This window comes from Pongo abelii, chromosome 10 (assembly GCF_028885655.2).
Source record: "Pongo abelii isolate AG06213 chromosome 10, NHGRI_mPonAbe1-v2.0_pri, whole genome shotgun sequence".
Classification (NCBI taxonomy): domain Eukaryota; kingdom Metazoa; phylum Chordata; class Mammalia; order Primates; family Hominidae; genus Pongo; species Pongo abelii.
In genome coordinates, this window is record NC_071995.2 from 124,447,202 (window position 1) to 124,474,887 (window position 27,686).

At 39.9% G+C, this 27,686-nt stretch overlaps 1 protein-coding gene across 3 annotated transcripts in view; it reads left to right on the plus strand.

The window, feature by feature from the left end:
* Positions 1-27,686, plus strand: part of TMEM132B (transmembrane protein 132B) — a 528,943-nt gene that overhangs the window by 425,668 nt on the left and 75,589 nt on the right. For all 3 annotated transcript variants that reach the window (XM_054527734.2, XM_009248394.4, XM_054527735.2), the window contains one exon: positions 19,780-19,923. In XM_054527734.2, the coding sequence (XP_054383709.1) occupies positions 19,780-19,923 (144 nt within the window). The remainder of the gene's footprint in view (positions 1-19,779; positions 19,924-27,686) is intronic.

A 27,686-nucleotide genomic window follows, 5' to 3' on the forward strand; every position in this document is an offset into this window, starting at 1 on the left:
CATCACCATTAAAAGAACTAGAAAAGCAAGAGCAAACACATTCAAAAGCTAGCAGAAGGCAAGAAATAACTAAAATCAGAGCAGAACTGAAGGAAATACAGACACAAAAAACCCTTCAAAAAATTAATGAATCCAGGAGCTGGTTTTTTGAAAAGATCAACAAAATTGATAGACCACTAGCAAGACTAATAAAGAAAAAAGAGAGAAGAATCAAATAGACGCAATAAAAAATGATAAAGGGGATATCACCACCGATCCCACAGAAATACAAACTACCATCAGAGAATACTAGAAACACCTCTACGCAAAGAAACTAGAAAATCTAGAAGAAATGGATAAATTCCTCGACACATACACCCTCCCAAGACTAAACCAGGAAGAAGTTGAATCTCTGAATAGACCAATAACAGGATCTGAAATTGTGGCAATAATCAATAGCTTACCAACCAAAAAGAGTCCAGGACCAGATGGATTCACAGCTGAATTCTACCAGAGGTACAAGGAGGAACTGGTACCATTCCTTCTGAAACTATTCCAATCAATAGAAAAAGAGGGAATCCTCCCTAACTCATTTTATGAGGCCAGCATCATCCTGATACCAAAGTCAGGCAGAGATACAACCAAAAAAGAGAATTTTACACCAACATCCTTGATGAACATTGATGCAAAAATCCTCAATAAAATACTGGCAAACCGAATCCAGCAGCACATCAAAAAGCTTATCCACCATGATCAAGTGGGCTTCATCCCTGGGATGCAAGGCTGGTTCAATATACGCAAATCAATAAATGTAATCCAGCATATAAATGGAACCAAAGACAAAAACCATGTGATTATTTCAATAGATGCAGAAAAGGCCTTTGACAAAATTCAACAACCCTTCATGCTAAAAACTCTCAATAAATTAGGTATTGATGGGACATATCTCAAAATAATAAGAGCTATCTATGACAAACCCACAGCCAATATCATACTGAATGGGCAAAAACTGGAAGCATTCCCTTTGAAAACTGGCACAAGACAGGGATGCCCTCTCTCACCACTCCTATTCAACATAGTGTTGGAAGTTCTGGCCAGGGCAATCAGGCAGGAGAAGGAAATAAAGGGTATTCAATTAGGAAAAGAGGAAGTCAAATTGTCCCTGTTTGCAGATGACATGATTGTATATGTAGAAAACCCCATTGTCTCAGCCCAAAATCTCCTTAAGCTGATAAGCAACTTCAGCAAAGTCTCAGGATACAAAATCAATATAGAAAAATCACAAGCATTCTTATACACCAATAACAGACAAACAGAGAGCCAAATCATGAGTGAACTCCCATTCACAATTGCTTCAAAGAGAATAAAATACCTAGGAATCCAACTTACAAGGGATGTGAAGCACCTCTTCAAGGAGAACTACAAACCACTGCTCAATGAAATAAAAGAGGATACAAAGAAATGTAAGAACATTCCATGCTCATGGGTAGGAAGAATCAATATCGTGGAAATGGCCATACTGCCCAAGGTAATTTATAGATTCGATGCCATCCCCATCAAGCTACCAATGACTTTCTTCACAGAATTGGAAAAAACTACTTTAAAGTTCATATGGAACCAAAAAAGAGCCCGCATCGCCAAGTCAATTGACCTTTTCTTTTCTAGGATGTGACCTCTTGTTTTTTCCTCCTCCTAATTCACCAGCACTTACCACTTTCCTGTGTAGGTTCAGCGGGTTGTGTAATATGTTGGTCTCTACTAATTTGTTCAAACATTCTTCATATTCCCAGACTTGTGCTAGAACCCAGGCATTCAAAAGCACAAACACAAACATATCTGAGAGACAGCCACGCAAACCCTGCTAGCATATGCTAAGAGGGGGCGTTTACATAGTGTTATGGGGCATATTTGAGGAAGCGGTTGATTCTGACTGTGAAGCAATGTTGTGTGGGAGGTGTGAAGGATGAGTAGGGGTTTTCCATGAAAAACTGAGGTGGGAGGAGGAGGAATACAACCAGTAACTAACCTTTTTTGAGCACGTTCTTTGGGGCCAGACATTGTTCCGAGTGTTCTAAGTGCATTGCCTTAATGAATACTCCTGACTTCTTGAGGCATGGGTACAGTTGTGATCACCCTTGACAGATAAAGAAAGTGAGTCAGAGGGAGCTTAAATGACTTCTGAAGTGACAGAGGAGGATTTGCACTTGAGGCTTTACCCCCACCCCAAGTCCAGCTGAAACAGGAGAGTTCCCTGACCCCCCCTCACAGGATGCGAGACAGAATCATGGCTTGTCTGTTGAGCTGCCATGCATGCTCAAACCCCCTATGGGAGGGGGTACATGCAGATGGGCAGGTGCAGGAGCTAGGGGAAGTGCCTCTGGGCTCCGGCCCCACAGCAGCATCCAGGGGTGGAACCTGTGACTCCTGAAGCCCAAGTGTGCATGTGCTACAGCATGCTCTTTTAGCCTTGCCGTCTGTGACGGCTTAAGTGTTAACCAGCTCAGTGTCCCCTTGGTACCCAGGTGCTTGTCCAGCATCCAGGAAGAATCAGGTCACACACGGACTTGAAGGTTGAATGTGGGGGTTTTATTGAGTGGTGGAAGTGGCTCTCAGCAGGATGGATGGGGAGCTGGAAGAGGGATGGAGTGGGAAGATGGTCTTCCCATGGGGTTTGGCTGTCCAGTGGCTGATGTCCTCTCTGACTGCCCCCAGCTGAACTCCTCTCGGCACACAGATGCTCCTTCTCTTTTCTCTGCTGCACCATTCTGCTATTCTTCTCCTCTTTTGTTCATCTCTTCCTGGAGTGCAGTGGTGCGATCTCAGCTCACTGCAACCTCCACCTTCTGGGCTCAAGTAATTCTCCTGCCTTAGCCTCCGGAATAGCTGGAATTACAGCTGCCCGCCACCACACCGGTTAATTTTTGTATTTTTAGTAGAGATGGGGTTTCACCATGTAGGCCAGGCTGGTCTTGAATGACTAACCTCAGGTGATCTGCCTGCCTCGGCCTTCCAAAGTGCTGGGATTACAGGCATGAGCTACTGCACCTGGCTATCTTTTTGGCGACAGCCACAGCCTACTTTCACTTGGCTGACTTGCTGGTTCTCATTGTTTGTCTCCCTCCATTTGTCCATGGCCCTCTGCCCTTTTCTCAATTTGTCTCACCCCACCTGTCTTTCCCTATATCTCTCTCTCGCTGTCATTCTCTGTCTATAGAGCTGTCTAATGTCTCTATCTGTATACCTCTGTCTCTTTCTCTCTCTTTAGGACCCTGTGCTCTCTCCCCTCTCTCCCTTTTCCTGTCTCCCTTCCTTTCTCCTTCCTCATCTCCTTCTTGCTCTGACCCCTGCCCCATGCATCTCTTTCCCTCCCCGCTTCATCCATCGGTCCATGGGGCCTAACCAAAGGACTGGGGACCAGAGGAGCCTCCAGCCAAGGCTCTTCCCGCTCACTGCAGTCACCAAGGCACCAGTCAGCTCACAGGAATGATACAGGAAGGCTTATTCATATTTAAATAGTTATGAGTTCGGGCTTGGGTTTTGATAGTGCTAAGTGCTTCCTCGACCATTTCTTTCTGTAATGCCATCCACTCAGTTTTAGGTTTTAACTGAACAGGTGCCATTTGCTTGCCGGTCCTGTGACAGCCAGAAGCTGTGTGAAATTTTAATGTAGCTAAAGCTGGATGAGAAGACTTTTTTTTTTCCCCAGGCAACAAAGAAATATTTTTAACAGGTTACAGTTCTAATTGAAGGAGTGCTAGTATAATAGGTGGTGCAAGGAATTAGAGAATACACACATAATTATTACTCAGAGCTGCAGCTGGGACGTGTGAATGAACAGGGCCCACCTGGGTTGGTAGAGGCAAAGGGAGGAAGGACACCTCGGAGCCAGCCCAGGGTCTAACCTTGCGTGCGCTGTCTCTCTCCCTGACCCTCTCATTGTCTCCATGACTGTGGCTTTCTGTGTCTCTAAGCTTCAGCACCCCATCTTTCTAACTCATCTCATTCTCTCTGTCTAGCTTTGTTTAAACATGTGTGTTTTGTCTTCTGTCTCGGTCTGTTTTTCTGTGTTGCATATTAGCTGTGGGCTCTCTGCTTTTGTCTGTGTGTCTAGCTCTCTGTCTCATTCTCCCTCTTCCTTTTCCTTTTTTTAAAAAAAGTTTTTACTTTTAATTTTTGTGAGCACATAGTAGGCATATATATTTATGGGGTACATGAGATGTTTTGATACAGGCATGCAATGCATAATAATCACATTAAGGTAAATGGGGTATCCATCCCCTCCAGCACTTCTTCCTTTTCTTCTCACTGGGAGGAGGGGGTCTCTCCATGAATCTTCAGCCACTCCCCTTTGGCCCAGAGCCAGAGGTTTTCCCCCATGCAATGCCTAATAGACTCCCGCTCTCAAGGTCAGCCCTTATCAGCCTCATCAGATGGAGACTGGGGTGCTGAGTGCTAACAGATCATCGCAGCCTCACTCTGCCTCCTTTTTATATTCTATCAGATACAGAGACTGAGCCATGGATAGAATTTCCTCAAGTGTCTCATACTTTTTTTTTCCCCCTCTGGCTCTTTTTGATAGTTCTTGTTTAAATATCCAATACTAATTTCAGAGCTTTTACCACTTACTTTGTAGGTCACAATGGCTTCCATTTGCTGCATATCCTAAAGAAGCGGGTGTGTAGCTGGTCATGATTTGAGTGACCACTTTACTTTGATTAATTATTTGCCCTTTATGTGGGTTTCTTGCTAAATGCAAAATTTACTATGACATGGTACAATTCTACTCTGGTACCAGCAGAGTAAAAACAATCACGCTTTATCTCTGACCTCAGCAATTGTATCCTTTTGCAGTGTGATTCCCACCCAGTTCTCTGGGGCAGTGGCCAAGAGCATGTGTTTTGGAGTTGGGCGAGTCCCAACTCAGCAGCTAACTTGGTGGGTGACCTCAAGAGCCTCGGTTTCCTCTTCTGTAAAGTGGAGTAATGACAGTAGCTGCTCTGGGCATTGCTCTTTCTGTCTCAGTGTCTATCTGGGCTGCTCTGCTCATGTCCGTTGCCTGCTTGGCCTTTGTGGGCATTTGTGTTATGCCCCAGCTCTACTGGGGGTTCCCAAGCTGGCATTTCCCCCAATCACTCAGTGGTATCACCATTGCTTCCCCAAAGCGTCTTCCTATCCCCAGGAAGCTGGTATGCTGGATATTATCGCCCCACCTTACAGAAAAGATTATTGCTGGCCTAGGGTCACCTAGGAAGTTGGTGGCAGCATCCAGGTCTTTTGACTCTGAGTTTAGTGCCTGTCACAGTGGCCTCGGACACCCTCGTAGCACTTAGTTGCAGGTTCCTTGAGGGATGGGTTCAAGATCTGGTGTCCAACTGCAGCTGATAAGGTGAAACATTTGTGCAGCTGAGGATGTCCTTGTTACCATGGGCTACTTTTATCAGTGTCCCACTTACCTTCCCTATGGGACTTGGGATGCAGGGGGCATGGATATTTTTAGAGCTCTTGGTTAAGACTCTTCTGGTGGTAACAGAAACCAGCTAGGGCTAATGAAAGCATAAAGGAGAATTAATGATGAGGACACATCCTGGAATCCAAGGGCAGGGAAGGAGCGGAGCACAAGGAATGAACTGGAACCAGCACGGGAGCTCCTTAGGAAGCTTGACCAACCCACCCATCTCTCTGCTTGCCACTCCCCTGGCAGAAAATGGCCAACAACTGCTTCTTAGTTTATATTCCCTTACTTTCTGGAGAGGTGTCAGAGGCTGGAATCTCTTCATTTTCATTGCAAATTCTTTACAGAAAGGGCTCATTGGTTCAGCATGGTTCATTACTCATATCTGGACCAATCCATGGTGATTGGAAGGGGGAGGCCATTTTGCATAAAGCGGCAACATGGAGCCTTGTCACTATTATAATAGTGTTGGGGGAGAAGGGAAGGAAAGTTTCCAGAAGATGCTCCATACATTACTATTGAATGGTTTTACCTGCATTCAGCCACGTTTGAGATCCTACTCCACCCCGGGCACTATGCGAGGCAATGGGAAAAAAGAAACCTGGTCCTTGTCGCCATGAAGTTTGCAGTCTAGTGACTTTAACTGGTTGAGTTTCCACTTCTTGTAGAACCTCCATATGTACTGAGAGCTGTAGGGCGTTACATATTTGTAGTCAGTTGTTTCAGCAGTGGAGGAACTGTTGTTCCTCTTTCCCTGTGAGGTAAACTTACTTGTAAGGCCTACTGGATGACCATCTACCCTGAGAGTGACCCCTAATTGTGTCAGTTAAGCAGCACTTACCACCTCACTGCTCTTAGTTACTGGTTAATGAACTTACCTGGGCACTGGATAAAGCTCATCCCCAGCAGCCTTTGCTTCTTCCATCTGTTGTTACCACCTGGGAGACACAGGTCAGTCCTTAACAGAGCCACATTTTATTGCTGTCTCTCTGAGTGCTATCCTATTTGAAATAATTTTCTTTGTGTTGTTCAGAGACTCAGAAAGAGCTGAATTTTGAAATCACTTTCTGCCTTGTAGATAATAAATGATCTGAGTCTAAAAATAGCCATCAAGTTGGGGGAGCTGGCTGATTTCAGCGTTATATAATACACAACAGTAGGATTGAAAAATCAGTATTTAAATTGGAGCCAACATCCTTGCTTATCTCTGAGTGAAATTTACATCTGCCTTGCAGTTTTAAAAATCAGAAGTCAAGGTGTCTGAGGGCCCAATGTGGTCAGAATTAGATTCCTACTCAAAGGCTGACATTTCTGTGCCAGGGATCAAAGAGTATAGGTGGCCAGGCCTTGGGGTTGTGGGCCAGAACCTCACAGGCTGGAAGAGCAGCTGGAGTGGAACACACTGGAAGTCACACGTGGTTGTGACTTGGGCCTTTGTGGCTGCTTAGCTGTTTCTACTAAAAACTAAGTTTTGTATCTATAAAACATATTTTTAAAAGTTACAAATTAAAAAATCTGTATAAAGCTATCTTTTAGGCTGAAAGCTTTCTTTTGAGTTGGGAAAAGAAATGGGATTGTTAGGTTTATTTTCCAAGTGAGGAGCTGAGAGGAGACCCAGCGCAGCAGCCGGGATGGGGGGCTCTGGTGTCAAATGTTTTTCTCCCATCCTGGCCCTGCAGCTTAGCAGCGGAGTGATTCTGGCCAAATCATGGAACCTTTCAGCTTCAGTTCCCTCATTTGTAAAATGAGGATAAAAATAGTAATGCTTTAGTAGGGATGCTGGAGGATTAAATAAGATGTTAATAAGACCAGTTAGAGTTTATCAGGTACTTACAATATACCAGGCACTGTTGTTGGGCACTTTGTTGGTTATCAGATGTTGATACCTATTGTAGTTTATTGTTATAAATATGCATTATTATTAACAGATAATGCATGTAAATAACTTGGCACAGTGCCTGGAACTTATCTAAGTGTTTAAGAAAAATTAGTTGTCACTAATTATGTTTGTTAGGCACTTACCACATCCTGCATCTTTATGCATTTATTTATTGATTCATCTCTGTTGTCTGTTCTCTTGGTTATATCTTTGAGTCTGAACAAATGTGTTTCCCAAATACCTTCACCAAAATCCCCCAAATGTGCATATTCTCTCTTTCAACACAAAGACACATTGTTGTTATTTTAACAAACTGCTTGAGAGTAAGTTACACACATGATGATCCTTTTTCTGTAAATATGTTTTGTGTAAATTTCCTCAAAACTCTTACGTAAGTAGAGTGAAATGTCAGTATCAGGAAATGAATGTCAATACAAAGTGTTATCTTGTTCCCAGACCATATTCAAATTTTATCTATTATTGGACTAATATCCTTTATAGCAAAAGAAAAATACTTTTTTTCTGTTTGAGGATTCAATTCAGGATCACACATTGCATTTGTTGTGTCCTTTAATCTGGAACAGTTTCCTAGTCTTTGTCTTTTAGGCTGTGACATATTTGAAATGGACAAAATGTGCCATATTGGGGTTTGTCTGATATTTCCTTATTATTAGATTCAGTTTACATGATTTTTGTTGAAAGCAGTCCAGAAATGATGTGATCTCCTTTTCAGGACATACAATGCATATTTATCCCATTGCTAGTGATGTCGTCTTTGATCACATGGAAAAGGGGGTGCTATGGTCTGCGTGTGTCTCCCAAAATCCATGTGTTGGAAACTTAATCCTGAATGCAACAGCACTGGGAGCTGAAGCCTTTTGGGAGGTGTTTATGTCATTAGGGCTCTGCCCTCATGGATGAGTTAATGCTGTTATAAAAGGGATTGACCAAGGAGTTCATTCCTTTTTGCCCTCTGCCTTCTGCAATCCTCTCCAGAGGCTACACTGTTCAAGGCGCCATCTTGGAAGCAGAGGGCAGCCCTCATCAGATGCTGGTGCCTTGATCTTAGACTTCCCAGCTTCCATCACAGTGAGAAAAAAATTTTGTTCTTTGTAAATTATTCAGTCTGTGGCATTCTGTTATAGCAGCACAAAATGGACCAAGACAGGTGGTATATGCTAGGTTTAGACACCATAAAGTTACTGTTTTCCCTTTGAATTTAATGTTTCTTTCACAGAGATACTTTGGCACTATGAAAATGTCCTGTTTCTTATCATCCTTTCAATGAGTAGTAGAGCCCATTAATGATTCTTGCCTGAAACAATTATAGTAATAAATAGTGATTGCCAGGTGGTGGTATTCTAGCTTCATCATTCCTTTTGATATTTGTGAGCTGGAATTCTACTCTAAGGATCAATCTTCCTTTCTTCACTGTTTATAACAATATGGACTCAGAAGCTTATTTTATTCTACAGATTATAATTGACTACTGTGATTATTTACTGTGATGCTAAAATTGTCCAAAACTGGAAGTGGGTTCCCCTTCACTCTGCCTCTTGTGTCCTTTTGAGATTTTTTTTTGAGCACTTTGTTACTTTCTGCCTCTACAGGATATTTTAGGCTCATGTTCTTGTACTTTCTTTGTCTTGGCACTTAAATCAGCCATTTCTCTAAGGAGCTCTATTTTCTTTTATTGGAGATTGGTTTTTAGAGCTCCATTCTGGGTACTAGGTGTGCTGATTGCTAAAGGGGTGTTATTATATCTAAGCCCTCTCAGTGAACAGAACTAGGAAAAAACTATATACATGTGTACATATATACACACCCACATTATACATAGGAAGACACATGTATGTCCCTGCTCTTGTGATTTTGTGCTGGTACTTCCCATCCCAGTTCATGATTGCAGAGTTCACTCTAACTCCTTCTCTTTTCCATTTTTAAACTCAATTTTCTAGCAGTGAGAATCCTGGCTCTCATTACCCAACACATATTGTTTGCTCAATCCTAGAATACTAAAGCAGTTTTAGAATTGCTAACCCATACTGCTGTGGAAAACAAACCTAACTAGAATTCAATCTGTGTTTACAGTTATTTTTATCTTTAGCCCGAGAGTACATAGTCAAAATAATGTGCCGAAAGTTACTTGTGACTCCTAAATTTTAATGGCTTAAAGCAACAGAGGTTTATTTGTGCTCACACTGCCTGTCTGACACAGATCAGTTGGAGAATTTTGCTCTGCGTCACTTTGGGAACCAGGATGATGGAGCAGCCACCATCAGCCGTGGCATAGAAAGGGAGAGTGTGAATTCTTGTGTTCTTAGAGCTTCTGATTCAAATGAGCACATAATTCCACCAGTGTTCCATTGGCAAATTCAAATGGGCAGTAAAATACAATCAAACTGTGTGCTCAAAAAAGCGCTTGTGAGGAAATTTTATTTATTTAATGCCATCCTTATGAATTCTTCAGAAAAAATTTTTTTTATACCTAAGAAAACGGAAGTACTCCAGCTTATTTTAAACCAATATAGGGTCCAATTCATCATGTTATCTGTTACATAATATTTTATACTGTGGACCTGTACCAAGTTCATTGGGCCATTTCCCAACTGATGGATATTTAGATAGTTTTTACCTTTTCCTATTAGAAACAATGCTTTGATGAATATCCTTCATGAACTGATGACCTTGTTTGGGCATCTCTGTCAGTAAAGATACCCATAGGTGGAGTTACTGAGCAGTCAGTTTCTTTATCAATCAGAGATTCCTTATTTCCTACACATTCTTCTCTGTAAAGTGAAAGTAATAATAGAAGCAACCTCATTAATTAATATGAAGCCCTTGTCACAATCCCTAGCACATAGCAGATGCTCTCTTATATGAGAGCTATTATTATTCTTTTCTCTCAAATGTGGTACCAGACTGTGATGTTCTCTTTCGCCTTTGTATTTTCTGTGGGTAGTTCACCTCGTCCAATGGGGTTTCAGATTCCCAACATGGAAGGAGTTGCTGCTATCTTTTCTTCATAAAACAAGGTACTTTAAGGCAATGTGTTCTTCAGTTCTTTCTAGATCTAAGATATCCCTAAGATTCAACTGACTCCACAGATTAGAAGCTAACAGAACTATTGTCATGTAAGGAATCATGACCATTTGAGAAACAAGAAGACGAAAGGAGAGACTGTCAGTATTTAGGGCTGCTCACTCCCTGATGTAAGAATCCTCCTCATGGCCATAGAGTATGAGGCTGTTGCTCACCCTGTTAAAACTTCAGCGGGTCAAAAAGGGTGTTGAAGATGCCCTGTATTATATATACTTCTTGGAGTTTATGTTTTGCCAAATTGTTTCTCATTGGCAAAGTTGTTGTCCATCTTTCACAAAACACTGAATCATCACTGGCATCGAGGATTCAATTCAGGATCACACATTGCATTTGTTGTGTCCTTTAATCTGGAACAGTATGAGCCTTTCTACTGATATCTGTACTGATGTTCCCAACACATGAAATGCCAGGACATATGGCATTACCTCACTATTCAGAATAACATGCAATCTTTTGTTTGTTTGTTTTCACCATGCAGTGGCTTTCAGTTGATCCACAAGGGTTGGCAACCATCAACACTAATTCTAGAATATTTCCATCACTCCTCCAATGAAATCTCAAACCTATTAGCTGTCATTTATATACATATATTTTCCAGGAGTAGAATTGCTAGGTCATATGGTAATTCTCTGTTTAACCTTTTGAGGAAGCACCAAACTTTTCCACAGCAGTCACATGATTTTACACCCCACAGACAATGTATGAGAGTTCCAATTTCCACACATTCTTGCCAGTCAACACTTGTTATTTTATGTCTTTTTATTTAAAGCTGTCCTAGTCAGTGTGAAGTGATATCTCTTTTTGGTTTACATTTCCTTAATGAAGTTGAGCATCTTTTCATGTGTTTATTGGCCACTTGTATTAATATAATCTTCTTTTGGAAAATGTCTATTCAAATCCTATCCCCTCATTTTTAATTTGGGTATTTGTCTATTTTGTGTGGTATAATATTTCTGTATATATTCCAAACATTAGACCCTTATCAAATATATTATTTGCAAATATTTTCTCCCATTTGTGGATTGTCCTTTTACTTTCTTGGTGGTATCCCTTGAAGCACAAATGTTTTTAATTTCGATAAAGTACAATTTATTTTTCTTTGTTGGTTGTGCTTTAGGTGTCATATCTAAGCAATATTTGCTGAGTCTGAAGTCATGAAGATTTATACCTAAGTTTTCTTTAAAGAGTTTAATAGTTTGAGTGCTTAAATTTATGTCTTTGATATATTTTGAATTAAATTTTGAATGTGGTGTGAGGTATGGATCCAACTTTGTTCTTTTTTATGTGGCTATCCATTTATCCCAGCATCATTTGTTGAAAAAACTATTCTTTCACCATTGAATTATCTTGACATCCTTGTTGAAAATCAGTCTGCTGAAAATGTGAGAATTTATTTCTGGAAAGTCAATTCTAATCAGGAAGTGTGAGCCTTCCAACTGTTATTTATCAAGATTGCTATGGCTATTCTGCCTCTTTCATCTCCATATGAATTTTAACACTAGCTTGTGTACTTCTGGAAAAAAGGCAGCTGGAATTTTGATAGCAATTACATTGAATCTGTATATTTCTTTGGGGAGTATTGACATCTTAACAATATTAAGTTTTCCAGTCTATGAACATAGGATACATTTTATTTATTTATTTAGGTATTTTTAAAATTTTTTCAACAATACTTTGTGAGATATTTAAGTTTAACCAACTACTTTCATTAAACTTATTTCCAAGTAATGTATTAATTTCGATGCTGTTATAAAGATAATTAGTTTCTTAATTTCGTTTATGTATTGTTCATTACAGATAAAATTGAGTTTTAGATTTTCATCTTGTATCCCGAAATTTGCTGAACTCCTTTATTAGCTTTAATAGTTTGCTTGTGGATTTCTGGAATTTTCTAGGAATGGGATCATGTCATCTGCAAATAAAAATAGTTTTACTTCTTCATTTCCAATTTGGATTCATTTTAATTAATCCCCCACCCCACCCCGCCCCAATTACCTTGGCTAGAACCTCCAGTACAACACTGGATAGAAGTGGTGAGAGTCATCTTTGTCTTGTTCCTGATCTTAAGAAAGCTTACAGTCTTTTACCACTGTGATATTAGCTGTATGTTCTCCATAGATGGCCTTTATTATGTTGAGGAAGTTCTCATCAATTCCTAGTTTATTGAGTAATTTTATCATTAAAAGGTGTTAGATTTTGTCAAATGCTTTTTTTCACATGTCTTGAGATGATCCAGACATACATTTTGGTCCTTTGTTCTATAATTAAGGTATATTACATTGATTAATTTTCATATGTTGAACCAATCCTGCATCCCTGGGATAATTCCCACTTGTTATGGTGTTTAGTCCTTTAAAAAAATGTTGCTTGCGTTTGTTTGCTAGTGTTTTGTGTGTGTGTGTGGCGGGGGGTGGGGTTGGCATCTATAATCATTAGGGATATTGGCCTGTAGTTTTCTTTTCCTGTGATGTCTTTTTTTTTTTTTTTAAATTAGGGTAATACTAGCCTCATAGAATTAGCTTGGAACTGTTTCATCTTCTAATTTTGTGAAGAATTTCTAAAAATTAATATTACTCTTTCTTTAAGCTTTTGTTAGACTTTATTAATGAAGCCATCTGGTCCTGAGCTTTTCTTTGTGGAAAGTTTATTTTTTAATTATTAGTCCAATCTCTTTATCAGTTATAGACATTGAAATTCCAATTTCCTCTTGAGCCAGTTTTGGTAGTTTTTGTCTTTTTATGAATTTGCTCTTTTCATCTAGGTCATCTAGTTTTTGGCATATGCTCTAGTATTCCTCTATAATTTTTTTTCCTGTAAGACTGAGCCAGCCCCTTTTAAATTCCTTATTTTAGAAATCTGAATCTCCTCCCCACTGCTCCACTCATCAGTCTGGCTAAAGTTTTGTCAGCTTTAAAATTTTTCCAAATAACTTACTTTTGGTTTCATTGCATTGATTTTCTGTATTATACGTCATTTATTATTTTGTATTAATGTATAAATATTATGAAATATAACATCTAATAATATTTAACATGACATTATTTAATAGTAAATACCAATATTTAATATAAATAATGTGATATAATATTTATATTATTATTAAACTATACTTAACATTTTTTCTACTCTATTATTATTGTCTTCCTTGCACTTGTTCTAGGTTTAGTTTGCTCTTTTTTCTCTAGTTCTCTAAGATAGAAGGCTAGGTTATTAATTTGAGATATTTAAATTTTCCCATATAGGCATTTACTGCTATACATTTCCCTCTAAATACTACTTTTAATGCATCTCATAAGTTTTGGCATGTTGTGTTTTCATTTTTACTCATCTCATAGTATTTTCTGATTTCTCTTGTGATTTATTTTTTGAAACATTGGTTGTTTAAAAGACAATTGTTTAATTTCCAAATGTTTACAGATATTCTTAATTTCCACCCTATTCTTTTCTAATTTCATTCTATTGATATCAGATAATTTACTTTGTACAATTTCAGTCCTTTCAAATTTGTTGAGACTTGTTTAGTGGCCTGACCTGTGGTATGTCCTAGAGAACTATGCTCCATGTAAATGCAGTAACAATGTGTATTCTGCTGTTGCTGGCTACTGTGTTCTATAGATGTCTGTTAGGTCTTGTTTCTTTATAGTATTGTTAAAGTTTTCCTTTTCCTTGTTGATCTTATCACTAGTTGTTCTGTTAATTACTGAAAATGGAATGTTGAAGTCTCCAGCTCTTATTGTTGAATTTTTTATTTCTTCCTTCAACTGTGTCAGTTTTGACCTCATGTATTTTGGGGATTTGTTGTTAGGTGCATCTGTTTTATAATTGTTATATTTTCTTGTTGATTGACTCATTTTATACAACATTCATCTTTGTCTCTGTTTTTGTCATACAAATTGCATCTTTCTGCAAGATGTGTGTCCATGAACAAACATCTATAATTATTCCTTTATGCAGTTTTCCTTTAAATAAGATAGAAGAAATGTAATGTCCCAAACAAAAATATGTTTGTACTGTCTTTTGTATTTATCAATGTAGTTACATTTACTGGTGCTCTCTATACCTTCATGTGTAATTGAGTTACTGCCTAGTGTCCCTTCATTTGAGCCTAGAGGTCTTCTTTTGGTGTTTCTTGTAAGATGTGTCTGTTAGTGAAGAACTCTCTCACTTTCTGTTTATCTTGGTTTGTGACAATTTCTTCATTTTATTTTGAAAGACAGGTTTTCTGGATATAAAATTCTTGGTTGACAGTCTTTTTTCTTCCACCACATTGAATGTGTCATCCTTCTACCTTTTTGCCTCCAGTTTCTGATAATACAACAGGTCTTAGTCTTATTGAAGATTGCTTGTATATAATGAGGTATTTTTGTCTTTCCGTTTTCAATATTATATGGTATTTTGGGATTTGACAGTTTGATGATGGTGTATCCAGGTGTGGATCTCTGAGTTTATTCTATTTTGAGTTCGCTGAACTCTTGGACGTGCAGATTAATGTTTTTAATAAAATCTGGGACACCTTTGCCATTAATTACTCAAATATTATTTCTTCCTTTTTCTCTGTCTCCTTTTCTTCTGGGACTGCAATTGTGCTTATGCTGGTATGCTTGATGGCATCACAGAAATCTCTGATGCTGTATTTATACTACTTTTCTTCATTCTATTTTCTTTATACTCCTCTCATTTTAATTTTAATTAGCCTATCTTTATGTTCACTGATTCTTTTTTCTGTCTGCTCAAATCTGCTGTTGAGCCCCATGAGTGAATTTTCCATTTCGGTTATTGTACTTTTCAACTTTAGAATTTCTAATTGATTATTTAAGAAAATAATTTATATCTATTGATATTCTCTCTTTGGTGAGACAGCTTTCTCATACTTGCTTTTTTTTTTTTTCTTTGAGATAGAGTCTTGCTCTGTGGCCCAGGCTGGAGTGCAATAGCACGATCTCGGCTCACTGCAATCTCTGCCTCCTGGGTTCAAGCAATTCTCCTGCCTTAGCCTCCAAAGTAGCTGGGATTACAGGTGTGGTGGCACCACACCTGGCTAATTTTTTATATTTTTAGTAAAGGTGGGGTTGCCCCATGTTAGCCAGGCTGGTCTCAAACTCCTGACCTCATGATCTGCCTGCGTCAGCCTCAAAAAGTGCTGGGGTTACAGGTGTGAGCCACCACACTTGGCCTCTCATACTTTCTTTTAGTACTTTAGATGTGATTTTCTTTATTTCTTTGAATATATTCAAAACATTTAATTAAAAATAATTGTCATCTTTGTCTAGTAGGTCCAATACCTTAGCTTTCTCAGGGAAAATTTGCTTGATTGCTTTTTGTTCTGTGTATAGACCATATTTTCTTGCTTTTTTGCATGTCTTGTAAGTTTTTGTTCAAAGCTGGACATTTAAAATAATATAATGTGGCAACTCTTGGAATCAGATTCTCCTTCCCTCCCCAAGTTTGTTTTTATTGTTGTTTGTTGTAGTAGCTGTTGATTGCTTAGTGACTTTTGCAAACTAATTCTGTAAAGTCTATAAAGTCTCTGCTTGGTTAGCTTGGTGGTCAGCCAATGATTAGGCAGAGTTTTCTTTAAATACCTGACACCTGCCTTAGCTTTCACTTCCTTCTTTCACAGAGCCTCAAAATCAACCAGAGGTGAGAGCTTAGGTCTATTCTCTGATCTTGCCTTTGTATGAGCAGCTCTAGGCATGCACACAGCCCTAAGTATGATTATGATCTTATAGATTCCCAGGAATATGCCATAGCCTTTCAAAGACCCTATGGACATCTCATTCTTCATCTTTTCCTTTGAAGCTTTTTGATTAAACTGTTATCCACTGCTTCAGGCAGCTAAAAGTCAAACAGTTGCCTGGCAAGTATCTCTAGGGAAAGAGCTTCCCACACTGGGTGAACTGAGAGTGAAGCCAAATACCAACAGCCTTGCAAGTGGGTTTTTTCAGGGAACCATTAGACAAGTCGATAAATGACTATTATTTGGGAATGAGGTTTTGAAAGATCTCCAGCCGTGACCTGCCCCCTCCAGTGGCTTCTAGACTGCTGGTTTTTACTGTCAATATAGGCTGTTATTTTTTAAAGATACTACAGCACTAGAAAGTGTGAGATGTAAGCAGGTCAGGTTAAAATGCCACAAAGTTCTGTTTTTACCAAGAATTAGCCATTTTTTCTTGAATAAATGTTCTCCTGGTTGCCTATAAACCTTTGGTTTATTTCCAGAGTTATAAAAAAGTTGATCTTGACACTGTTTGACAGTTTCCTCATTGCTTTTATGGAGAAGGGAATTTTCTGATGTTTTGACTGCCATTTTCACTGACATCACCCTAACATGCAACATTAATGGAAGCACATAGTCATAAAGGACTATAAATATGCTTCAAGGCATGAAACTTAGAACTCACACAAATAGGAGCAGAATAAAATACTTGGTTTTTTGATAGGTTAGGAATTTTTAGCATCTCTGGGATCAGGGGACGATTTCAATGTAATATTTACCATGCTAAATTGCTTTCTCATTGTGCTAGGTAGGTAGGAATTGCCTTTGGGATTTTTGAGAGACTGTTGTTGGACACAGGATAAAAAAGGCACAAAAATTTCAGCTACCCATGAAAAAGCTGAAGGAGGAAACATGGCTGCAAAGTTATGTGTGATAGAATCATAAGTTTGCATCAGTTAAGATTTATTATAAAAATTAAAGTCACCTTTCTTGAAACTCAGTTTGAGAAATATATTGTAATGTCTTCTTTGAAGGCTGTGAGCTTCTACAAGGTAGAGATTGATGTTTAACCTTTTCTCTTTCCCTAGTGTCTAGCCTGTTACCTGTCCTGATGTGTTAAGAATTTTACTTGCAACTGACAACCCAACTCAAACTAACTTTAGTAAAACAGTTAATTTTGTATACCTAAATTTCCAAAGATAGCAGACTTCAGGTATAGTTGCATTCAGGAACCTAGAAATCTTTCCCAGAAATATTTCTAGCTCCTGCTCTTGTCTGATTTTCTTTGTTTGGGCTTCACTTGAATCTGTCTTTGTGGGCCAAGGGCTGGAATATAGATGGACTGTATTTTGGTCATGTGCTCTTCTGCGAAGTCTGACTGGGTGTTCTGGGGTCAGTGCCACCCAGGCCACATTCACTGATGGCAGGAGTCGGGTGATACAGCGAGAAAAAAAATGAAACATTGTCACTAAAGACGAAGGAAGGAGGGATGCTCATTAGACAAAATCAATGCCTGCCCACCACACACAAAAAATACCTGTATTGATTTTTTTTTTCAGCTGCATGATTGAGTTGAACTTAGCAGTTTGTTCTGGGACTACGATACAATCTCTGTTCCTTGTATTCATGAAATTACTCCCACTTCCATATCATTACCCCACGTAGGTGAGTTCTCATCTCAACTTCCACAGTGCTTCCAGTCCTATGTGCTTTAATATAAATATATGTAAGTGTGCACAGAATTAAGCTCCCCGGGCAGAGGGGAGTGCTCAGGAACATGGAGTATAGTTCTGTTCTTTTGGATTTATCTGTCAAATTTCATCCAGAAGAGGGGACACATGTGAAAAACAAACAAACTTAATTTTTCACATTTCTTAGATTGGGTTGTTATTGTTTTTAAATATTCATTACAAAGTCAGTGTTTTCTGTTAAGTAGCTATTATTTGCAGGTTTAATATCAATGAAAAATAAATCATCTATAAAATGGGAATAATATCCATAACTACCTTGGGAGAGCTGAGAAAACTGAATGAGGAAGTAATGACATATAAAACACATAGAACATTTTGCCTGTTCCATGCATAATAGCTAAGTTTTAGCAATTATTATTATTATTATTAAAGATTGACTCCATCTCTTACTCTATTAAACCTTCACAATCAAGTTTGGAATAGAGAGTGCGGGGCTGACTGTAGAATCCACTTAGTGCCTGAGCTAAGGTTAGGGACTCCAAGTGTGAAAGCAATACTGAAATAAGGATCTCATTGATACAATCTGGGAGACACTGAAATAATTATCTGGTTGGATCATTCTAGTGAGGCCAATTGTGGAATGTTTGGTGAACTCTCATTGCTGGGCTGTGTTGCCCAGGTGTCTACCATCTTCTCTGGTTGACGCTCTTTCTCTTCCGGCAAGTGCGAAGTGGCATCTCTGCCATAGTCCCCTTGTGAATCTACTCAGTGGTTCTTTAATTCACTCATAGAGCAAATACTGTAGATAACTTACCATAACAGCTGGATTTATTGCATGCTTGTTGCCCATTATGTACCAGTTCTGTTCTAAGCTTTGTACATTGATTGATTTATTAAATTTTCATCAGGTCCCCATACAGGAGCTGTTTTTATTATCCCCATTTTCCAGATCAGAGAACCCAGGCACAGGGGAAGTACCCTGTGGTAGATGCTGTTGATGGGATGTAAATGGGCTCAACTGTGATGAGGTACAGAAAGACAGGAGCAGGAGAGAGAGTAAAAGGTGAGAAGGTCAGATCATTCCATGTCCATGAGTTTGGATTTTATCTTAAGAATAGCAGGACACTTTCAAAGAGTTATAATCTAGGAAAGAAATAATCTGCATTATATTTTAACAAAAAGATAATCTTTGTTGTAAAGAGAATGGACACAGGGAAACCAGTTGGGGAGGGCATTGTGGTTGTCCAGTTGAGAGAAGATGGCTTGAGTAGGGAAGTTGGCAGTGGGGATGGCAAATATTTGACAGACTGAGATAAATTATGAGCATATATTGGAACCTATAGAACTCTGAGGGGATCAATCAACAGAGGAAGTGAGAAACGCACATGTCAGCATTTAAAAATACCTGGGTTTGGAGGGAGATCTCTGGAGATTCTGGAGGTGTTGGGGAGGTGGGGTGTGGTGGTCAGCTTGGGTGTGCAGAGGTTTGTAATGTTCGACTCGTGCTCTTCTGTTGTTTCTGCTGTTGTCTTTCGTAATTTAAAATCACAATGAAGTCTATGTTCACTATGTTAATGAGCCCAGAATATAGGCAGTCACTTCCCAAATGATCCTTGAGCCAAGATTTGAAAAATACTGAAAGGAACTCAGTGCATGTGTGAGTCTGTGGGATGGAGGGTGGCGAGGATGGAGTAAGGGAGAGGGAGAATGACCCTGCCCCTGGGGACTGAGAAGACATTCCAACCAACCATCAGGTTTGATTATCTCAGTCTGGGATGAAACACCGTCTGATTGTTTGGAACCTTCCATTTTGTGTGAGCTTTGTGGCTTTGTCCCTTCAGACAACTGTCTAAATCGCAGAACGAGAATGAAGGCAGTAGGGAGCTTGGTGGACACCCCTCTCCTGCTCGCCCCGTGGTGTGCGCGTTTGCTGATCTGAGCCCTCTCCTCTCCTGTTTAGGACACCGAGGTTTTGAACACCGCCATTCTCACTGGAAAGCCTGTTTCGGTTCCTGTCAAAGTCGTGGGGGTCCAGGAGGATGGTTCTGTGGTCGATGTGTCCGAGTCTGTGGAATGCAAGTCTGCCGATGAAGACGTCATTAAGGTAAGGGGGGATTTATCTACAGCTGTTGTCAGTGCTCAGAGCTTCTTGTCGTCCCTTCTTTTGTCTCCGAGGTCTTGTTCTGACTGAGCATCCCATGCTCTAAAGGGCTGGAAGCCAGAATGACCTCACGAAGGAGGAAACAGCTGACCGCAGAGACTCCCTGGAATCAGCAGGCGGCTGCAGCAGGTGATGCTGCTTCTCTCTCCCTGGAAAGGGGCCCTGACCCTTAATTTCAAGCAGAAAGAATTTATTCTCCTCCCCTTTCTTGTCTCCCCTATTCTTCCCTCTATCTTTCCTCATAAGACAATATTTTCCTAACTTTAGCAATCCAAATAAGACCTCATTTTTTGCAAACTCACTGTGCCTAATAATATTATTTACTCAATATATTTTCTTTAAATGCCTTGCTTCTTTGCGGTGGCCAGTTAGCTCAGTGGGTTAGAGTGTGGTGCTAATAAATGCATTACGTTTTCAAACTTAAAAACTAATTTAGCTTCTGTATTAATAAAGTCCATGAGCTTGGTGTATTAAATTTTTTGTTAATATGCATTAAAATAAATAACTATTAAAATAAAATTAAGTTCACCCATGTGCCACCTAACTTAACTTGAATATAACCAGTGGGATACAGTTTAGGAAATGGGACATTTCTGCTAGATTCTTCACTCAAATTAGCTATGTTTCTGACTCCAAATTCTGCTAGGAACCAGATAATATTTTTTTCATGCTCTCTGAAGGGGTCTTTTCGAACCACCAAATTTGATATTTCTGCCTATTTTTTCTTAGCACATTGGTTGCCATTGCTTTTGCAGCAGAGACCTCAGGGAGAAAGGATTTGAATTTTTAGAATGATTGATCCTTCTTCCTTTAAATTGTTAAGAGGGCCCCTAAGTCCAATCTATTCAGCTGTTTTAGAAAAATACAATAACTCAGAGTTCTGCCCTTCCTCACATTCTACCAGCTCTTGTTTAGAGGTTACATGAAACTTGGTCTCAGTATTGAGAACTTCGTGGTAGACAGGAAAACCTTTAGGGGTTTCCCTATGGTAGAAAAGGTCTGGGAGGGGTTGATTTCTTCCTACAGGACGCTGTGTCTTAAGCCAGAGACAGTTTCAGAAAAAAAGACTGACGTATTCGTGAGGTCTAATTAACAAAGAAATTAATTCCTAGGAAACTCAAGTTTGGCATAGATTTTTTCTTGGACTTGGAATGCTCATTGTCCTTAGAGATGGAAGGTGGACTGGCTTAAAACCTGCACACATAGCCCTGCCTGGGGTTCCTGGTGGTCCTTGTATTCCGTAGGCAGGTTTGATTAAATATATGGCCTTAAATATTCAGAGTTTAGAAAGAGCTGAGCCAAGTCACAGGAGATTATCTGCACCAATGACAAATATGGATGATGAACTGCTGTTGGTTGCTATTGACAATGCGCAAGTTTTACACTATTTTTACTATTCCCATGTCATTCTAGAAAGGAGACACTGATAAGATATGGTATCTGTATGCTTATGTCATAATGGGCTCAAACAAATGATTCAGTCTGTAGTTTCCTAAGCCTTTTGTTCTGACCTAAGAGCCTGCTGTGAAGCCCCATGGGGTGGAATCCTCCTTCTCTTGCCCTGAAGAGCTCTACTCTAGAGGGACAGGTCCAAGTTCACAGATCCCATTATTGCCATATACTTGGTTTTCTCCACTCCACACAAATGTACTAAAAGTATCCTCTGCTCATCCTCATAGATGTTGTTTTGGAAGATGATACTTTTTTGCTCAGCTTTCACCTATATAGCCTCAGGACGATGGGGATTCTTCTAATAAATTATTGCCCAGTCTTCAGAGGAATAAAGTGAAACCTGCAGATCACAAGCTCAGGGCTGTATTCACACTTTTTTAGGGGATTCCAGGACTGTTGCAAATTTGGGGCCTCGTGTCAATTGGGGGGATTTAATTAAAGGGCTGTGATGCATTTACTATGGCTTCAGTGTCAATGTTTGTAGTAAATTTTACTATAACTCCAAGTTGAATGGAGTTGTCCACAGAGCTGTGACCTTGGCATCATCCCAGGGACATCCTCAAATACATGGCACATTCATTAGCACCCTTTGGAGAGGTCCTCTGAGTCTGTGGACTTGTCACACAGTCATACTTCAGAGTACAGAAAACACTGAATGATTTTTGGGGAGAATCTTGCAGGGCTCACCAGAGATCTTTGTGCCTTGGAACCATGAGTTAGATAAGGGAAAAACGTGAATTTAGAAAGATGTAAATTATGGTAATATCCAAACAAATGAATTTGTTTGGCCTGTGATTGTATGACTTTTGAGGGACAGAATCAGAGGACATACATGATTTTGAAAAGCTGGAACCTTGGCCTAATCTGGCAAGATTAAAAGAGATAAATGTAAAATTTCAAGTTGACAACTATAGTAGTCCTTCCTTATCTGTGGTTTCACTTTCTGTGGTTTCATTTAAGTGTGGTCAACCACAGTCCAAAAATGTTAAATGAAAATTTTCAGAAAGAAGCAATTCATGTTTTAAATTGTGCACTGTTCTGAGTATTGTGAAGAAATCTTGAGTCTTCCTGCTCCATCCCACCTGGGTTGTAACTCATGACTTTGTCTGGCATATCCATGCTGTAGACACCACCCACCTCTGAGTCGTTTAGTAGCTGCCTGGGTGATCAAATAGACTGTCATGGTATCACAGTGCTTGTGTTCAAGTCGCCCTTATGTTATTTACAAATGACTCCAAAGTACAAGAGTAGTGATGCTGGCAATTTGGATAGGCCAACAAGAAGTCATAAAGTGCTTCTTTTAAGTGAAAAGGTGAGAGTTCTTGACTTAATAAGGAAAAAAAAATCATGTGCTGGAGTTACTAAGATCTACAGTCAGAGCGAATCTTCTATCCATGAAATCATGATGAAGGAAAAAACATTCATGGTAGTTTTGCTGTCGCATCTCAAACTGCAAAAGTTAAGGCCACAGTGTGTGATAAATTCTTCATTAAGATGTGAAAAGACATTAAATTTAGGTGGAAGACAGGAACAGAAACTTGTTCTGATGGATGACAGTCTGATTCAGTTCTATCTGTGGTTTCAGGCATCCACCGGGGGTCTTAGAATATATTACCCATGGATGGGAGGAGACTGGGAGACTGCTGTACTTTTAGGTTAAAAAAAAAAAAAAACAAGTAGAGGACTGTGTGTGTGTGTGTGTGCACACACAAGAAGCCTTAGCGTTTTTATCAGTATTGGGATCCAGTGAGTCAACTGTTTGATAAGGCTGCTACAGGTTGATTTTTATTAGCATGAATGGGTGTGTGACTCAGAGCAGAGGTCACAGGCAGGCAGTCTGCAGACCAGATCTGACCCAGAAGTGTGTGTGGGGTGCGGGGAGGGTCTGCATAGTTTAAAAATTCTTACTTAATTTGTTGCCCCCATGTAAAAATTGGCAAGTTCACACAGAAATGTGGATTTACAGTTTCTTATGAAAAATCACAGGACCAGGTGGTCCTGGGTCTCCATGATTTCCTGTGAACCTCGTCTGGAGTTGAAGAGAGGATGCTCCTTTGCATAAAACCTGTGCCCTCCAGCTTGCCGTAGTCTCCACCACTCCCTTTTGTCTTTCACATGGAGGCTGAAGGATATTTGTCATTTCTTGTCACACTTGTGCTCCTAGTTTTTGATAGTGGATTTCAGAGGAAGGTGAGATGTTTTTTGTACTGCAGTCTCTAAAAACAAATAAGCAACAAATGATAGACGTCACTCTCTCACTCTGATGGAGAATTGTGTATCTTTCTAGGCCATAAGAAGAACAATAAAAAATTGGGTTGTGCTCCGCCAAAAAGTGTCTGAGAGGCTGAGGACTCTTGAAATCAAATCACAGGAGAAATGATTGAAGGAAGTGTGAGTGTTAAGCCTATTGATGAGAAGAAAAGGCTCAGGGGTGAGGTGGAGAGGGAGACATGACAGCTTTTTGTAAGTCTTTCAAGGGCCATCATTTGGGAGATGGAGTAGCTTTGTGCTTTTTATATTCCAAGAATGGAAGTTGAAAGTTACCATTTTTAGCTCAATATAAAGAAAAAGACTGCAGAGGTAGTGAGTTCTTTGGTTGAGCTTCCAGATATGTGATGTTGGTAAAGATCCTGACTCCATCTTCTTCACTGTTTGACCTTGGGCAAATTACTTACCATCTCTGAGCCTAATTTCCTTATCTATAAAATGGGGATGATAATGATACAGTGGAAACGTACTTTTCTAGAGATTTGTTCTAAAGTCACAGTAAACGGCAGAACTAACAATAATCAAACTAATCCCTAATCCTTGAAAATCCCCAGTCTCACTGGGTCATCCAGGCTGGAGTGCAGTGGCGTGATCTCGGCTCACTGCAGCCTTGACCTCCCAGGCTCAAGTGATCCTCCCACCTCAGCCTCCCAAGGAGCTGGGACTACAGGCTCCAACTGCCACGCCAGGCTAATTTTTGTATTTTTTATAGAGACAGAGTTTTTCCGTGTTGCCCAGGCTGGTCTCCAACTACTGGACTCAAGTGATCCGCCTGCCTCAGCCTTCCAAAGTGCTGAGATTACAGGCATGAGCCACCACACCCCTCTACACTTGGGTTTTTAGAAATACAAAAGACAGTTGATTTTTAAAAAAAATGTTTTCCTGGCATTTGAGCTAAGGGCACATTTTCAGGAGCAGTCAACGGCAAGGTTTTAAAGGGAGTTTTGGGGGAAGTCTAGATGAGTAACATTTGGGTGCATTTGAAGATAAATTTCCCGCTCATTCTCTTCTATTCTTTTATGTCTTCTGGTGGAAATCTTGTCAGATGGTAATCTTAAGTTATTCTGTGTACTTGTAACTGAATTGTTAAATATATGTGTGATAAAAAGCCCAATGTGGAGTTTAGAGGATGATTAAATAAGAATGTATATCTAGAAAAAGTCACATAGTGCTTGAGCTATAATATATCAATACATATTATATCTATACCCATTCACCTGCATATTTATATACATATGCACATGTGGATATAAATATGCAGGTGAATGGGTATAGATATAATATGTATTGATATATTGAAATATCCAAAATACTGTCTGGATATTTGTCTCCAAGCTATATTTAGATATTTGGGCCTCTGTATTATTTTGTTCTCTCATTGCTATAAAGAAATACCTGAGACCGAGTAATTTATAAAGAAAAGAGGTTTAATTGGCTCATGGTTTCACAAGCTATACAGAAAGCATGGTTCTGATCTGCTCAGCTTCTGGGGAGGCCTTAGGAAACTTACAGCCATATCAGAAGATGAAGAAGGAGCAGGCACATCTTACATGGCAGGAGCAGGAGCAAGCGGGGAAGAGGAAGATGCCACACACTTTTTTAAATGGCCAGATCTCACGAGAAGTCACTCACCATCTATCGCGAGGACAGTACCAAGTGGGATGGTGCTGAATCATTCATGAGAAATCTGCCCCCATGATCCAATCACCTTCCACCAGGCCCCACCTCCAACATTAGGGATTACAATTCAACATGAGATTTGGTGGGGACACAGATCCAAACCATATCAGCCTCCAAATCTCATGTTGAGATGTAATCCCCAGTGGTGGAGGTGGGGCCTGGTGGGAGGTGTTTGGGTCATAGGTGCGGGTCCCTCATGAATGGCTTAGTGCTGTCCCCTTGGTGATGAGTGAGTTCACATGAGACCTGGTTGTTTGAAAGTGTGTGGCACCTCCTCACTCCCTCTCTGACCGTGTGGGCCATCTGCTCTCCCTTTGCCTTCTGCCATGATTGCAAGCTTCCTGAGGTCCTCGCCAGAAGCAGATGAGGGTACTGTGAGCTAGTTAAATCACTTTTCTATCTAAATTTTCCAGCCTCAGGGATTTCCTTATAGCAATGCAAGAATGGCCTAACACAACGTCCACATTCATATCCATGAATGTTAACTGCTACTTGATTGTAAGGTCCACAATATCTATGATTATGTCCATTTTACTAACTACTGTTTTCCCAATCCTAAGCACAGTATCTGGAACACAGTAAATATTTGTTGAATATATGAATGAATGAATGCTAGAGCTTCCCAGAGATGGAACAAGATACTATGCACAAATGGCTGTTACATCTTTATTGGGACATTGCCAGTGAATTTTCTGTTACTGAAAATCTTCAAAAAGGTAGAAGGTTCCCTGTAGTCAAAGGGATTTGGCATCGGGTAAAGACTTGGACCTGATCCTATCCAAATCGTCTTCTATTCTTATGGGACTTCACAAATACTTCCTAATCATCCACTTGTGGAGGGCAATATATAAACAGCTTTGGGAGATATAAAGGTGTAATGCATATGACTTCTATCCATAGGAGCTTACTACAGCTAATGAGTATTAATAGGTAACATTTATTGAGCATTTATTAAGTACCAGGTACCATTATAATAAGAGCATTAGAAGTGTTGACCCATTTCATCTTCACAACAAGCTTTTAAGACAGGTAATACTACTATTCGAAGTTTATACCTGAGGAAATGGCACCTAGAAGGTGCTGTAGCTCAAGTTCTAGTGGATACAGGGGTCAGAGTTCCCACCTAGGAAGTCAGCCCCAGATCCTATGACCTCAACCTCTGTACATCTAAAATTGTCATTCTTGAAGGTTATGCAGGGTATTGTGTGTGTGTGTGTGTGTGTGTGTGTGTGTGTGTGTGTGTTGGGGTGGGGAGTGGCATGCTGGTGTTTCTATGAGCTAGTAGCTAAATATTGTTCCTATGATTTTCCCATCAGGGAATCAATTGATAGTGGACTTTTTTTGAATTTGCAAAAGATGTATTTTCATTTTTTAATCTGTATCACCTGGAACAACATGTATCTTACAGTTCTGGAGGTCAGAAGTCTAAAACAGGTCAGTAGGGCTGCATTCCTTCTGGAAGCTCTAGGGGAGAATCTGTTTCTTTGCCTCTTCCAACTTCCAGAGGCCACGTGTATTTCTTGGCTGTGAAGCTGTGAACCCTTCCTCAATTTTCAAAGCCAGCAGCGTAGCATCTCCAACTCTCTCTCTCTTCCCCATATGGCTAATTCCATCATCACATCACCTTCTCTGACTCTGACCCTGCTGCCTCCCTCTTACAAGGACCCTTGTGATTACTTTGGGGGCTACAAGATAACTCATATCAAGATCCTTAAATTAATGATATCTGTGATGTCCTTTTGACACAGCTATTAGTTTCCTAGAACTGTTACCGCAAACTTGATGGCTTAAACCAATAGAAATTTGTCCTTTCCCAGTTCTGGAGGCCAGAAATCTGAAATCAAGATGTCAGCAGGACTCCAGTCCCTCTAAAGGCTCTAGAGGAGAATCGTTCCTTGCCTCTTCCAGCTTCTGGTAGCCCTGGGTGTTCCTTGGCTTGTGGCAGCATCACTGTAATCTCTGCCTCTGTGGTTGCATGGTCTCACCCCTGTGTCTCTGTATGACCCTCTTTTCTTTTAAGGGTACCTGTCATTGGATTTAGGGGCCATCCTAATTCAGGATGGTCTCTTCTTGAGATCATTGAAATTGCATCTGCAAATACCCTTTTTCTAAATAAGATCACATTCACAGGTGCTGGGGGTTTGGACTTGGCCATATCTTTTTTGGGGGCCACAATTCAACCCACCCTACTGTGTAAGGTAGATATTCTCAGGTTCTGGGGTTTAGGACAGAGATATTTTCTGGGAGGAGGTGACTTTATGCTGCCTGCCACAGTGTGCATTCTTTTCTTTGCTGAGTCTTTTTTA